Source organism: Opisthocomus hoazin, chromosome 10, assembly GCF_030867145.1.
Source record: "Opisthocomus hoazin isolate bOpiHoa1 chromosome 10, bOpiHoa1.hap1, whole genome shotgun sequence".
In the NCBI taxonomy this organism is placed as follows: domain Eukaryota; kingdom Metazoa; phylum Chordata; class Aves; order Opisthocomiformes; family Opisthocomidae; genus Opisthocomus; species Opisthocomus hoazin.
This window is the reverse complement of record NC_134423.1, coordinates 20,554,490-20,568,378: the sequence shown is the minus strand read 5'-3', so window position 1 is coordinate 20,568,378 and position 13,889 is coordinate 20,554,490. Positions and strand designations below refer to the sequence as shown.

At 41.1% G+C, this 13,889-nt stretch overlaps 1 protein-coding gene across 3 annotated transcripts; it reads right to left on the bottom strand.

Moving 5' to 3' along the window:
• Positions 1–312: 312 nt before the first annotated feature.
• On the bottom strand, positions 313–13,186 carry DUT (deoxyuridine triphosphatase). 3 transcript variants are annotated; one of them, XM_075431821.1, is made up of 7 exons: positions 13,067–13,186; positions 12,332–12,526; positions 10,136–10,227; positions 8,985–9,029; positions 2,535–2,609; positions 1,507–1,577; positions 313–1,056 (listed from the first exon to the last, which is right to left on the bottom strand). In XM_075431821.1, the coding sequence occupies exons 2-7, from the start codon at positions 12,490–12,492 to the stop codon at positions 1,000–1,002; spliced, it is 501 nt and encodes a 166-aa protein (XP_075287936.1). In that variant the 5' UTR covers positions 12,493–12,526; positions 13,067–13,186; the 3' UTR covers positions 313–999. The 3 variants fall into 3 exon arrangements, with proteins under 3 accessions (XP_075287936.1, XP_075287937.1, XP_075287935.1); XM_075431822.1 differs by having other exon boundaries at positions 12,332–12,494; positions 13,067–13,185; XM_075431820.1 differs by lacking the exon at positions 13,067–13,186 and adding an exon at positions 12,889–12,972 and having other exon boundaries at positions 12,332–12,494.
• Between the last annotated feature and the right edge of the window lie 703 nt (positions 13,187–13,889).

The window sequence follows — 13,889 nt, the reverse complement described above, 5'->3', positions numbered from 1 at the left end:
CAGACAGCTGCAGGGGAAAAAAATGTTTGAGAGCCTCACAGCCTTTTATAGTTCTTTTATGTAAAGTGGCAAAATGCTCAAGATTCTTCCCTTTTTGTCCCTTCTCTTGTGTGCATGTTCTTTCACCTGAAAGCTTTTGAGTCATTTAACAGATTCCCACACTTAAAGAAACAATTGGGTTCGGGACAGATGCCAAAAGAGTTCTATATTAACTGGTCAAAATAGAACCGAAAAAAATAATTCGTGCACTGCTTCAATAATTCAAAATCTTTCTTCCATGCAGTAACTTATTAATGAATTTATCAACAAATATTTCAACAGCATACTTCATAGCATTTATTTACTCTATAGAAGTTATTTCCAGATGAGTTGTGTTTATTTAGCTCAAACACTGGCTGCTCTATTAAGAGAGCTGAAAAAAATGGCTGTTTGAAGAGAATCTGCTAAGGATCAAAGACAGAACTTTAGCTGTGGACAGAAACAAGTATTTTGACAGGTTGTAGAAGCTGCAGTATTCAATCTTTGCCTTTTTATGATTTAAGGATCAGAGTGGGAAAGTCATATCAATACTGTATTATCACCAATTCTGTATGAAATAGGCTCTCAGCATGAAATACTGAGCTACGTGGAAGATAGCTTTCAAAAGACTAACACAAACTGGCAAGGGAACAATCAGCCACTTTAGGTACCTAAATAAAATAAAATCTTTAAGTTATTTTTAAATTTATTCGAGTATAATCAGCACAAAAGTAATAAGCTCTTATTACTGAGGACCAAACATCCAAAAAAGAACAAAATGATCCTTCAACCAATCAAGTCAGTCATGCACATTTCCACATAACGCAGATAAATTCACTCCTGTAAAAACAGACAGGAGGACAGAAACAGAGAAGTCTGAATAAAACTCGGTTTTTAATGTACTCCAAAATCCCACCTCTAATTCAAATGAAAATTTAGAAACAGTGTAACAAAAAAAAAGAAAGTATATTCAAACAATTTTCAGTTCTTTCCAGTAGAACCAAAGCCACCCTCGCCACGTTCTGTGTCATCTAGAGCCTGAAAGACATCAATTATAATGAGTTGGTTTAGTGTCTGGACTTGCGTTTTGTTTCTATACAACACATTGTCTATCATGGAGGAAGGCACATTTACTTGGAACAATAGCTATAACTGAGAAACTAAACCAAATATTAGTTTGAGACATTTTAGAATACCTTTTGTACAAGTTTAAACAAATCCCACATTGAGACAACTGTTTCTAGTATATACTGAAGTATTTATCAAGTACCTGTTAACTCTGCAACTAAAAGAAAAAAAAAAATCCATGTAAATGCATGCAAAGCATCAAGGTTTTTATTCAGGTACCAATGCTACTATGCAGTTTTAACACTGAAAGTAGTTTTAAAGCAAAGTATTTACCTATACCATAAACTTCAGCCTATATACAACTACCTTAAACTATTAGTTATTGAAAACAGCAGAAGAATTTTCTTTTAGGCAACCTACTTGAACTTCTTCTAGCTCAGGATAGCAAATGCGTTCACAGATGAGCTGGGCAATCCTATCCCCTTTTTTCACTGTAATGAAGTTAAAATATTATTAGTTCCTTCAAAAAAAGTGAACAATCAATACAAAGTTTAGACAATCCCCTTTCAAGAGTATCAGAATGTACTAAACTGTAAACTCATATTTGAAACTTCGTTAAGCAGATGTTAATAGTCCAAAAAAAATACAGGCTAAGATAAACTTGTGCTTAACCCTTTTTAGGTGAGGTTTCAGTATCGGTACCGGGTCAAGGCATCTCCCCTCATTCCTGCTGCTATGGTATGGCATCTTAAGTGTCCTTATGCATAAATACTGCAGAGATGGAGAGACAGCTGCATGTATAATGTGGCTCCTTTTGTGAACTTGACCCAGGAACTGGTTTCCTGGGGGGGAAAAAACCCAAACTGATAAAAGGAAAACAAAATTTCTGATTAGTACCAATCTGGTTCATAAGAGCTTCCCTAAGAAGCTTATGCCATGAAGTTGCAGAAAGGGCCGCAAAAACACTTGCAACATTGTAACTGGGCCCCCAGGCTTAAAACTGTTTGCAGAAAGACAGTGTGATGAAGGGAAAATTGTATCTTTATTACTCATGTTTCTGGGGATCCGGATAAGTTTTTTCTCTCTCATACTGCTCAGCTAAATCTTTTTTTTTTTTTTCAAGAAAGAAACCTAATACCAAGTTACACTTCAGTACATCTCATGAATCTAAAGCTTATCTAAGTAGGTTTTGTTCTTCATTTTGTGGTGGCGGGGTGTGTTTGGGTTTTTGGTGGGTATATTTTTATTTGCATGCTGCCTAATTTGCTAGGAGTGGAATCTTTTTGTGTTTCCTTGACAGGACATTGTAAAATTTCCATGTTTTTGTTAACTGAAAGAAGAAAAATGTTCTCAGCTAATTCTAACTCTTCATAGACTTTTAAAGAAAAATTAGTGTCTCGTTTCTAGTTAGATGGCTGAAAATAGGCTCTGCCAAGCTTAACACTTACCTTCAAAACTCTCCTTGCCAAAGTTGAAGAGTACTACACCAACATTTCCCCTGTAATCCTCATCAATAACACCAGCTGTCAAAAGAATAAGAGGGATATCCAATTAATCAATGTTGTCCGTATATTAGACAAGTAGATTAGATAAGGTTTAGATTAGTAGATGATTGCAGTATCTCGTACTGATGTCATTTATACTACTCATGCACAATTAAACAATATATATGAAAATAATTATCTAAAAATGCTAATCAATCTTGCAAAAAGAACTGAAAAACACTATCACATATCAAGAAGTGTTTTACCGCTGTACTTCTAATTTTAGTTGTAATACCCTATCTGAAATCAAGACAGCTGTACCGAATTCAGGCTCCATTTGTTCTGCTAACTTCAGCTCTTTGAGTGTCAAGCAGAAATCTGTTCTTAACTCTTTAACGTTTTGTTTGAGAGCTATGGATTTGCACAGATCCAAATCCTGTATCTCACGCAGGGTATCACACAATCACAGAATGTTCGGGGTTGGAAGGGACCTCTGTGGGTCATCTAGTCCAACCCCCTGCCAAAGCAGGGTCACCTACAGCAGGCTGCACAGGACCTTGTCCAGCCGGGTCTTGAATGTCTCCAGAGAAGGAGACTCCACAACCTCCCTGGGCAGCCTGTTCCAGTGCTCCGTCAAACGGTAACAGAACTAAAGCTTTAAGGAATTGATTGTCACTCAGCTACATTTAAGTGTAAATACTGTAAAACCAGCTTGCTCTTGTATTTTTAGATGACTTTATTAACTACATAGTTCAGGAGATTATCTACCAATACAGATTATTTTAATCTTATTCGGCTTCTTTGGGGTTTTTCTCTCCAATTCAGGAAGCATATTTCAGAAAAACTGGAGTTCGGGCTTCCTTGTGGACCAAAGTATGTATTTTGAAGTATACTTGCAGAAATAATTAAAATACTAAAACTACATGTCATTCCAAGACATTCCCGGACTTGTACATACAAAGTACTACCTTTAGAGATTATAAACACCAGCGGAAATTGTAGTATGACTATACCTTGAAGTTTTAATGTTGAACCACAACATACACATTTAAGAATAGAAAACTGAGTGGTTTTTTTCCTAGTTTCTTTAGCTGTGTGAAAATATTGCAGTACATATGGTCGATAGTTACTGTACAATCTCTGCACTAGTTCTAGTGTGAAAAAGGTATTTATACAGCTCTCTTTCCCTTGTAATATTACAGGTTAATGCAATCATATTTCTGAACAGCTTCATAATGAAGGCGCTAGTAAAACTGGGAGTATCCCTTGAGTTCTGAAAAATCAGAAAAACACGCAGTTCTCAAGTTAACTCACTGGTATTTAACTGCATGCAATTGCTTAAAGGGACCCTAATTACAGAGCACTGTCAAAAGTAACAGTGAAAAAAACCCAGGGGTTTCTGGGCATGAAAAAAAATTATTAAAAAAAAATCTTGAATGCAGCATTCAGTTCAGTTGATTCAGTGAGCTTGATGCACTGAAGCTATGTGCACAGGTCCTGTACTGTTTATTTGGTTTAGGTTAAACCAGCTTTCAGAAAGTCAATTACGCATCAGTTAAATTGAAAAATCACAGTACATCCCTTCTATTGGTGATCACAGAGCTTTCTTGCGCAATTTCTACCACAGTTCAATGTTGCAATTCAATACTTAAAATATTAAGAATAAAATTTTGCCACCTTCTAGCAAAGTATTAGTCCTTCCTGCTTTTTAAAATATCAGATAATCTAGAGCCCTTACATAATTGCTAAACCAGGGGGGACACAAAGCATTAGCTAGAGTGCTACACAGATAATTTTTGTTTTATACAATAGTGGACACTGAGTCCATGCTACACAGATGCATTACAAAGAGAGATTCAACAAACTTGTAACAGCAGCACAAATAACTTCAACATCACTCGAGTTCTGCAGTCAGCTGTCCATTAATTTGGTGTACTTGTTCACATTAGTCAATCAGCTGGAGAGCTGAAAGCCAGAACACATAAAATTACGTACATATGCTCATAAATGCATATAAAAAGATCATTAGCTCTTTGGATAAATTCTTAATTTGACAAACCATTCTCAAGTGTTTCTGTACAGCTGAGACAACGTTTTTCTAGACCATATGCTGGGATAGATATTGCTATGTATTAGAGATTGATAATGGATTTTCTAATTAACCATAACGAGGGCTAGTTTTACTTCTGTTGTAACACAGTATTCTGCTCTATTATACTCAAAACTGACTACTGCAGATTACTAGTTCTATTTAAATGGAGACCATGCTTTTATATGTATAAAATGTACCACTTAAAGTAGTATGGTTAGATTTATATATGCCAGAGTTTCTTGCATGCCACATTTTTGCTAGAATTATCTTAAAGGCTACCTAAAGTCATTCTAAATTAACTTCCCTGCCTTTGTGTCTCTGACAGAAAGCAAGTTTATTTCTACATAATGACAAAAATTGCACTTGATGTATTGGTTAGTATTTAACTGCTAATGCAGCTTTTTGATCTACCAGATGTTGCTCCTATTATCTGAGATAGAGGAGGGGAGAGAGTATCTAAAACTTAGCTTGTATTGGAGTTACTGGAGCTTAATGGCACATTAGTACTTCTGCTCCTTCATGAACCTCAAACCTTCCTCCCCCCCCCAAAAAAATGAGTGTTGTAAATCAGTGTAGATGCATTATAACACATACAGTCAGATGCTTCCCAGACCTTTAAACAATGGCATTAACACAATCTCAGCTTTATGTATAGACACTAAAATTTATTTTACGAGTATTTGTTGAGAAGGCTGTCATCTGAACAGATACTTCTATGAACAGATACTAAATTCTTTTGACCACCTATTTGACTACTGCTAGAGACTAGCTCTCTAGGATTTGAGAACTGTCTGATAAATAAAGATGGAAAAGACTGATGAAGATTTATGTGTCTGCACTGAAGTCAGCAACACTCGTATTATTCACTAGCAGGGAAAAAATCCCTCTCCCTAAATGACTAATTTTCTAAGCTTAGCTATAAAGTAAACACCTTGTAATGGTTCTACATATTGTATCAGATGTGTTTTCTAGCAGGCAAGAACTGCACCTCCTGCACACTTCTGAGGATGAAAGCTTTCCAGAGGATGCAGAGAGGAGGCTTCTTCCTTAAAAGCATATCTCATACAAACAGAACTTGCAATAAGAGTTGAAGTTATGTATTGAGAAAATAACATTTAAAAATTCATTTTGTGGCCAAAACGATTAGTGTAATGCTGCGTTGAGTGACTGAAACACTGTCAAAGCATGAAAATTTCAAATTCCATTAAATGCACAGCTGGATAAAGATTGTGAAATGAATTCCCTGCCAATCATTTTCTCTTTGAGTGTATTATACCTCCACTGACATAGTCTTACTGAGTTCAACCACTGTGTGGATTTTGAGTTCAAGTTACTCTGTTTGTTTCTAAGAATATACAATCTTTGGAAGATACAGGAAAATATGATCCAGGAAGACCTGATCATTTTTCTTTCTGTATAGGGTCACAAACTTGCTCTATGGAAGTGGGCGTAGTGGCAAAACACGTTAACATCCTTGGCGTTCTGTTATTCTGGAACAGCAAGTTGCAACAATTATATAAGTTGCTGAGGACTAAGGCACTTGTCTGAATTATGTGTATTGGGTGGAAATCATCTAAGTCATTTTTGGAAAAATCATGCATTGGAATTGGCAGTCTAACATTCTGTCAGAAGTTTGGCACGTCACTTGTTGGGAAAGCATCCACACCTAACAGATGTGAATTCTGAACATATTCTTGCATGATCCCAATTTTTCTCCCCGACCCTTAGGACTTCTGGCAATGTATTTTTACTTACATGGATAATCCCCTCATTGTGACAAAAGTGTTTCTGCAGCACAAATTAAAATTATGTAACAATTTTATTTTTTTTTTTAATAAGAAGTCCTCTAGTAACTGTCAGTGATGTTTTTACTCATGGTTTGTCAACTGTCAGATTTTTTTAAAATCTGAACATAGGTCATCCTGCTAAGTACTTCTGGTTGCCTTCTGCTATTTCCTAGTTTAACTTTCAGATTGAAAAGACCGTTACAGAGCATATGTATTTTTTCATAGGAACAAAAAATGGTTTTAGAAGTGTTGCTTTAAAAAACCACACTATAGTAGACCGTGTATACTACAGAGAGTCATAGGGGGTGTGGAGAATCTTTGATTCCCATCTTAGTGCTCTTTTGTATGTTACCCAGCAACACTTAAAAAACCTTCGTGTAGCAGACATGCAAGAATCAATTCTTATTTAAGACAAAGCCTGAATGACACAAAGCTGGCACAGATGCTCCCTTTTAACCTCTGATATCAGAACTGTAGCACAGGCACAGTCAGACTTTGATATGTCATAAAGCAGACAGAATGAAGTAGTTCTGCAGTAGCTCTAAATTATACTGGGAACTGCCAGCACAGGAAAGACATGGACCTGTTGGGAGCAGGTCCAGAGGAGGCCACAAAAATGATGAGAGGGCTGGAACATCTCTCCTATGAGGAAAGGCTGAGAGAGTTGGGCCTGTTCAGCCTGGAGAAGTAAAGGCTCTGGGGAGACCTTATTGCAGCCTTTCAGTATTGAAAGGGGGCCTGTAAGAAAGATGGGGACAAACTTTTAGCAAGGCCTGTTGGAACAGGACAAGGGGTAAGGGTTTTAAACTAAAAGAGGGTAGATTTAGACTGGATAGAAGGAAGAAATTTTTTACAGCGAGACTGGTGAAACACTGGCACAGGTTGCCCAGAGAGGTGATCGATCCTCTATCCCTGGAAACATTCAAGGTCAGGTTAGGCGGGGCTCTGAGCAGCCTGGTCTAGCTAAAGATGGCCCTGCTCATTGTAGGGGGGTTGGACTACATGATCTTTAAAGGTCCCTTCCAACCCAAACTATTCTCCGATTCTATATTCAGAATTGCTTTGGTTTTTGGCTGGCTTGGCATGAGAAAGAGAAGGATTCTTGAGTCGCCCTTCCTCACCTCTAGAGCCAAGCCTATAAGCAAGTAAAGGCTGAGTACCGCTGTTCTAAGTAGTCTCTCTTGTTTATCACTGCAGGGGGGAAGGGGGGACAAGGACCCAAACAAAAAACAAAACACCACCAACAAAAAACCCCAAAACCTAGAAGAGATAAAAGATTAAAAGGTCTCAACTTTTCAGCACACTTTTCTTGTCAACTTCATTATGACTCAAATCATAACATGCCTGCAAAAACTGTGCTCTCTTAGCCACCCAGCACTTTTGAAGATACCTATTAGATGCATCTTCTTTATGTCATTACATCAGAAATTTAGGTTTTTGTTCATTTACTACAATCTATTGCCAGAAAAAAACAATTGCTTAGGGTTTTAGGAGGCAGAAAACATTTTATTTAACTTACAACTGTATCATTCTAGAATAAGAACAACATAATACATGTCTAGTGCTAGTTAAATTGCTGTGGTTACAGCTGTGTTCAGAATAACTCCACAATAATTTTAGTGGTGAGGACTTCTGTGCAATGTAGATGCCATTTAATAATACGATACTTAAGAGAATTCCAGCTGTGCTCTGATCAGCCCCACTGCAAAACTGCAGTTGAACTTCCAACATAATTTACTTCATGTTGCAGTTACAGGGATACAGCAAAAGGACAGTGAGGCTGTCATGAAGGCTTCTGATTATAGATATAACTATAATAATTGTTTTTTATAAGATATCTGTGAATTTCTAATCAAGATTAAAGAAAAGCTCAAAATATTTAAAAAACCACCCTGTGGTTCAAAACAAATATATTACTAGTACTAAACAACAACAAAAAGAAACAGTAAAGACTTGTAAAAAGTGGGATTTTAGTTTTATTTCTGTTTCAAGACTTTTCAAGTTTCATTTGCTTTACATGACTTGTTGCACTTTCATCGGTAAGAGTAAACTAAAGTTGTTTTCATCCTAATAATCAATTCCACCCATAGTAATGGCATATTCCAGTGCTTTCTGTCATTCCTTTTGAGTACCATTACTATATATTCTCGGCACAAAAGAGTGTGTTATTGATTTAATTCATTCAGATTTTACACTAGACTGAAAAGAACCACACGTAGATGTTTAGTCAAAATGAAGAAAGCAGAATGTAAAAAGTCATCTTTAAAGCCTAAACCAAAAAATAACTTTATGCCAGGCACTGCCTACAAATGTAGGATGCAGGTATCATTTTAAAAAATTGGTAATATTTTTATAATTCTGCAGGTTTTAAAATAATTATGACACATTGGCTCTCTGAGGTATTACCCAGTTATGTCCTTTTGTCAGACTACCAATGAAGCTAGCATTATCTATTTACACATATTACAATGTGAAATTCAGGCACTTCTGCAATCAAGACTTACAAAGTCTTAGTAAAAAGAGCAAAAATCTTACCACCAACATCTATGAAGTGCTTTGCAGCTAAACCAGAACGTGGTGCTAGAAAACAAGAAATTTTTTGTAAGTATAATAATGTATTTTTTTAAAACTCTTACACAATGTTTATAGGTTAGATAGTGTATTTTCACATAGCCATGGCAGCAAGAACTGTTTCCACAGTCTTTCTAAAATAAACATGATTTTACAGGAACTACTGTAAGTGTTAATGTATATATTAAACAAAATAACAGCTGCTACAGGCTATAATAAAATTGCAATCTTTAAGTGATACAGGCATATCTTTGTTTAGACCACCAATTGCAGAGTAGGTTTCTCCAAGGAAGGTGGCTGGAGCAGACAATGACTATCTAATCCTGGTTTGTTTCCGGCAGCTACCACTGATTTGGAATAATCTCAAAAGACTGTTAGGTCAATCCATTTAAAGTTATGATGGAAAATACTATTTGGCAAGCAATTTACTAAGAAATATTATACACACTAAATAAAATGATGTGCAGGGTTGTTTTTTTTTTCCACTTACCTTAGCCTACTTTGAAGTGCTAAAACATTGCGCTCTCCAAAATTTTCTTTGCCTAGGATAAGAGAAATGCACATGCATTCTCCTTTTAGGTGAAAAGGCAAACTGATCTCCCTCTTCCATTGGAGTAGCTTTTTTTTTTTTTTTTTTTTAAGAATTTATACATAATTCAGAAAAAGAAAGCACAAAACGTAACAAAATATGTTGTACAGGTTCTCTCAAGTATTCTGTCACAAAAAGTAGTCAAATTCTACTACGCTAGTACTCTTACTTCAGGGTTAATTTTTAAACATGCAGTGGTGTATTTTCTGTATATCCATTACCTATTTGTCTTTGCGATTCAAATTCTGAAACTGCAGAGAGATAATGAACTGTTGCATAGCCTATAAAGTTGTATGTAGATTATGAAATTTTTTGTTAATCATCTTTTTGTCATTTGACATACACCAAGCCTCAAATGTATTTGACAAGAAACATCTATTACAAGGTTTAATAAATCACATAGCCATGTGACACCTCTTTTTTTGTGTAGACTAATTCGGAAAGCTTTAGGCAGAACTTAAATGTGAAGATCACATTAAACCTGTTCCATAATGACTCTGCAGCCTTTTTTAGCCTGTTTACTTACCTACTCGGCCGTAGCATCCAGAAGGAAGTGCAATTTGAATGTCTGTTTTCACTACAGCCTTTTCCATGGGTGGTATCACACAGTCATAGGCACTACATTAAAGAAAGAAACACCAGTTTATATATTTTGAAAATTTTCTTCTCTATAACTTAACGTACAAAATTATCCAGAATTATTCCTGCTGGCCATTTACACCATGGAATTTATACAAGAAATATTTACAGTTTTGCAAAATCTAACTCAGATCCTAAAACACAAGATATTCCCATTTTGATGGTGCTAGCTTAATATTTCAGTAGTGTCATTTGAACAGCATAGTCTTAAGATTGCTAGTTTTAAGTGTTTTTTAACTCGTAAGATAGACAAAAAATACAAGTTAAAATTAACCATTAAGCGAATGGGCAATTTTTATCCAAAAGCATAAACTTTAAGGATAATACACTCTTCTGATTAAGCTTTCTACAGCAGATGAACTAGTTGTACTCAAAAATAATAATCTGTTAAGTTAAATTTTAGGCAACTTTTTTTTTCTGAGCAGGTCAGAAGCTCACAATTTACATGATTCTTTTGGGAACTGCAAACTAGAGAGATTTTAATAACTTTCTGAAGCTACTCAGCTGAAGGCTTAATGAAATGCAGTGGTGACAATACAACAGTGAGACTGTTCTACTTGTTTAAGGCAAGCACATCTTGGCCTTGACAAAGACCTGATTTTTAAACACTGGGAAGCTGTCGTAGTTTAACTTGGCAGCTGGCAACTACCCACTAGACAGCCACTCGCTCACCCCTCCCCTTTCCTCCCCCAGCAGGATGGGGAGGAGAAATGGACAAAAAGGAAACTGGTGGGTTGAGATAAAGACAGTTTAATACAACAACAAAGTAGATAAGAATATTGGTAATAATCAACATGCAAAACAAACTGTATACAACTCTTATCACCACCCGATGACCAATCTGTAGCCAGTCCCCGAGCAGAGATCATGGACCCTCTGGATTTTTGCAAGTATCATGAAATTCCCAAAAAAGGCCGAATTCCCAGAAAACTGAAAAGCCCCCAAGAGCTTTCTCCCCGGAGCCAACCCTCATTCATAAACCGAGTATGACACCTATGGTATGGAATATTGCCACTGGTCAGTTTTGCTGCCTGTCTGGCTATGCTCTCTCCCAGCTCCTGCATAGCTACATTGGCTGAATATAAGAAACTGGAAAAAGTCCTTGCTTTATAGCAACAACTGAAAACATCAGTGTTATCAACATTCTTCTCCTACTAAATCCAAAACACAGCAGCTACTGGGAGGAAAATTAACTCTATCCCAGCTGAAACCAGGACAGGAGCACTGAAAGGTTTTTTATGAAACAGACTTTTTTTCAGGTGTACAGTGAACCACTGGAACAAGAAAAAAAAACAGACCTGGTAAGACAAACAACAAATACAAAGGAAGCATTAAGTGCAGTGAAGCAAAGCTTCAGCAGGAAGGATGTCAGATCGGTGAAGGAAGAAAAAGGCCGGTTATTCTAAGGAATGCTAAAAAAGGGAAGCTAGAGGAGGTCGGAGTGGAGTTTGGATATAACTAGCGATTGCATTTGATCACAGAAGCACTATGCAAACAACCACAGCCTAGCTGCAGATATTCCTGAACATAGTGAAAACCTTCGAACAACGAGTATTATCAGTTGAAGCAAACCAAAACCTAAGTCTGTACAGCAACCCCCATGGTTTCCATCTAGGAGCATCACCGAATCGCCACCGCTTCCTTCGGCAGGCAGCAGCCGCCAGCCAAGGGGAAAGAAGAACAGCGTGGGTGCTGGCAGGCAGGGCCCGCATGAGCTAGCGTTTCGATAGGAAGGCACCCAGTCAACGCTGGTGCCCACATGGACTCGGGCTGATGCGCCGAGCCTGGCTCTTGGCCACCGGCTGCATGGTTCCCTCACGAAGCCAGCGCTGCAGCACGCCCGGACCTCAGCTCTCTGCAACTGAGGGGAGAGGGACGGAGGAGTTCGGGAGCCAGACAACAGGCCAGCTCCGGCCTCCTCTTCTGCGGGGCCGGCGAGTTTCTCTGGGGGCTCTGCTCAGCAAGAGGACCTGTCCCACGAGAGCCCGCCCAGCGCCGGGGCTCGCCGAGCGGGGCGGCAGCGCCTCTCCCCGAGGGCAGCAGGGCCTTAGCGCGGGCGCTGCCCGGAGTGGGGTCCTCTCACCTGTACAGGTCGTAGCCCGCAGCCCGCGCAGAGCCCCTGGACGGGGCGGAGGCGTTCTCGGACAGCTTAGCGAAGCGGAGCCGCGGGGTGGGCTCTCCGGGCACTGAGCCCTTCTGCCTCTTGACGGGGGAGGGCTGGAGGACGGCCTCGGAGGAGGGCATGGCTGAGCGGAAACGGGAAGGCGAGAGAAGACCCCTGTCACGGCGAGAGTGAAAAGCCCGCGAAAACCGGCACGGCACACTCAGCGCGGAAACGGGAGGGGGGAAATCCCTCCACCCCCGGCCGCTCTCTGCGCGTAGCACCCTTGCCACCCCTCGCCGGTGAGAATGGCCTCGCCCGGCTCCGCTCACTGCCCAGGGCCCTCACGGAGGGTGTCCCCCCCCCCGCCCGCGGCGCTAGTTCCTGCCGCCCTTCACGGCGTCGGGCGGGATGCGTCGGTCGCGGCGCCCCGTAGCCGCTCCTGGCCGCGGCCGGGCGGCCCCCGCGGGGAGGGCCCGCGGCAGAGCAGGGCCGCAGTGCGGCCGGACAGCGTGTGCTCCCCCCAGCCCCTCCCTTACTGCGCCCGCAGGGGTGCAGGAGCCGCCTGAGGCGCTGGGCCAGCATAACGCCGCCGCCGCGCGGGGAGCCCGCCGCTGCCAGGCCGCCCGGCGCTTCCTGCCGCTGGCCGGCGGGAACAGGCCGGTGGGGCGCAGGCGGAGGGCGGCGGCGCCCCGTTCTCCCCTTCCGCGGGTTTACCTGCCGTGCGGCGAGGCGTGGCCCCTCCGCCCCCGGCCCGGCGCCGCGGGCCTCGGCGGGACACGGCGGTGGCGGTGCCGCTGAGCGGCGGGCGGACCCCGCGGGGCGCGGAGCGTTGCCGGGGGACGCGATTGCGGCTGCACGGCCGGCGGCGGGCGGAGCCGGGGCCCAGCGGGGCGGCGCGGGGCCTGTCGCGGTGGGGCCTGGGCCGCTACGCCTCACTCGGAGCGCTCCCCCCCGCGTTCTGCTGTCGCGCAGCAGGCAGGGCCGTTTATCCGCGCGGCGTACCGGCGCTCCGGCCTTGCCGCCTGCTGCAAATAACCCGTATCCTCCTTCAGGAACCGTCACGTCATGGCCCTGTGAAAGGAAAGCAGCTGCTTCCCCTCCTTGTCGAGGCTGTGGATAGGAGAAATCAGTGCTCCACCTGCCTTGCTTGTCTGTCTCACTCGGAGCAGGATACTTTCACGATTTCACCGCCTTCGATTTTGACGTTCGCTGCCCTCTTGTGCCATCCCGTCTGTGAAAGACTGCCCCGAATCCCCCCGTAGTTCTCTGTGCTGCCGAGAGTGCCCATTGGATTCATGGTTGCGAAACCTGCTCTTGACCACCCTGATGGATGTGGTTGTTTTCTGTGTAAAATAGCTGCAGACTGCTGGTGTTCTTTGTGATTTTTTTAAAGAGAGATCAAAGTATACGTGATTGTCTCCTTGCTATGTTACTTTTTTTCAATGCAGCCAGGTGGCAGTGAAGCCATTCCTACACATTGCACTCCAATTGTGAAAAACACTTTGAAGAGGGTCCCAATTTGGGGTTTCTTTTATTG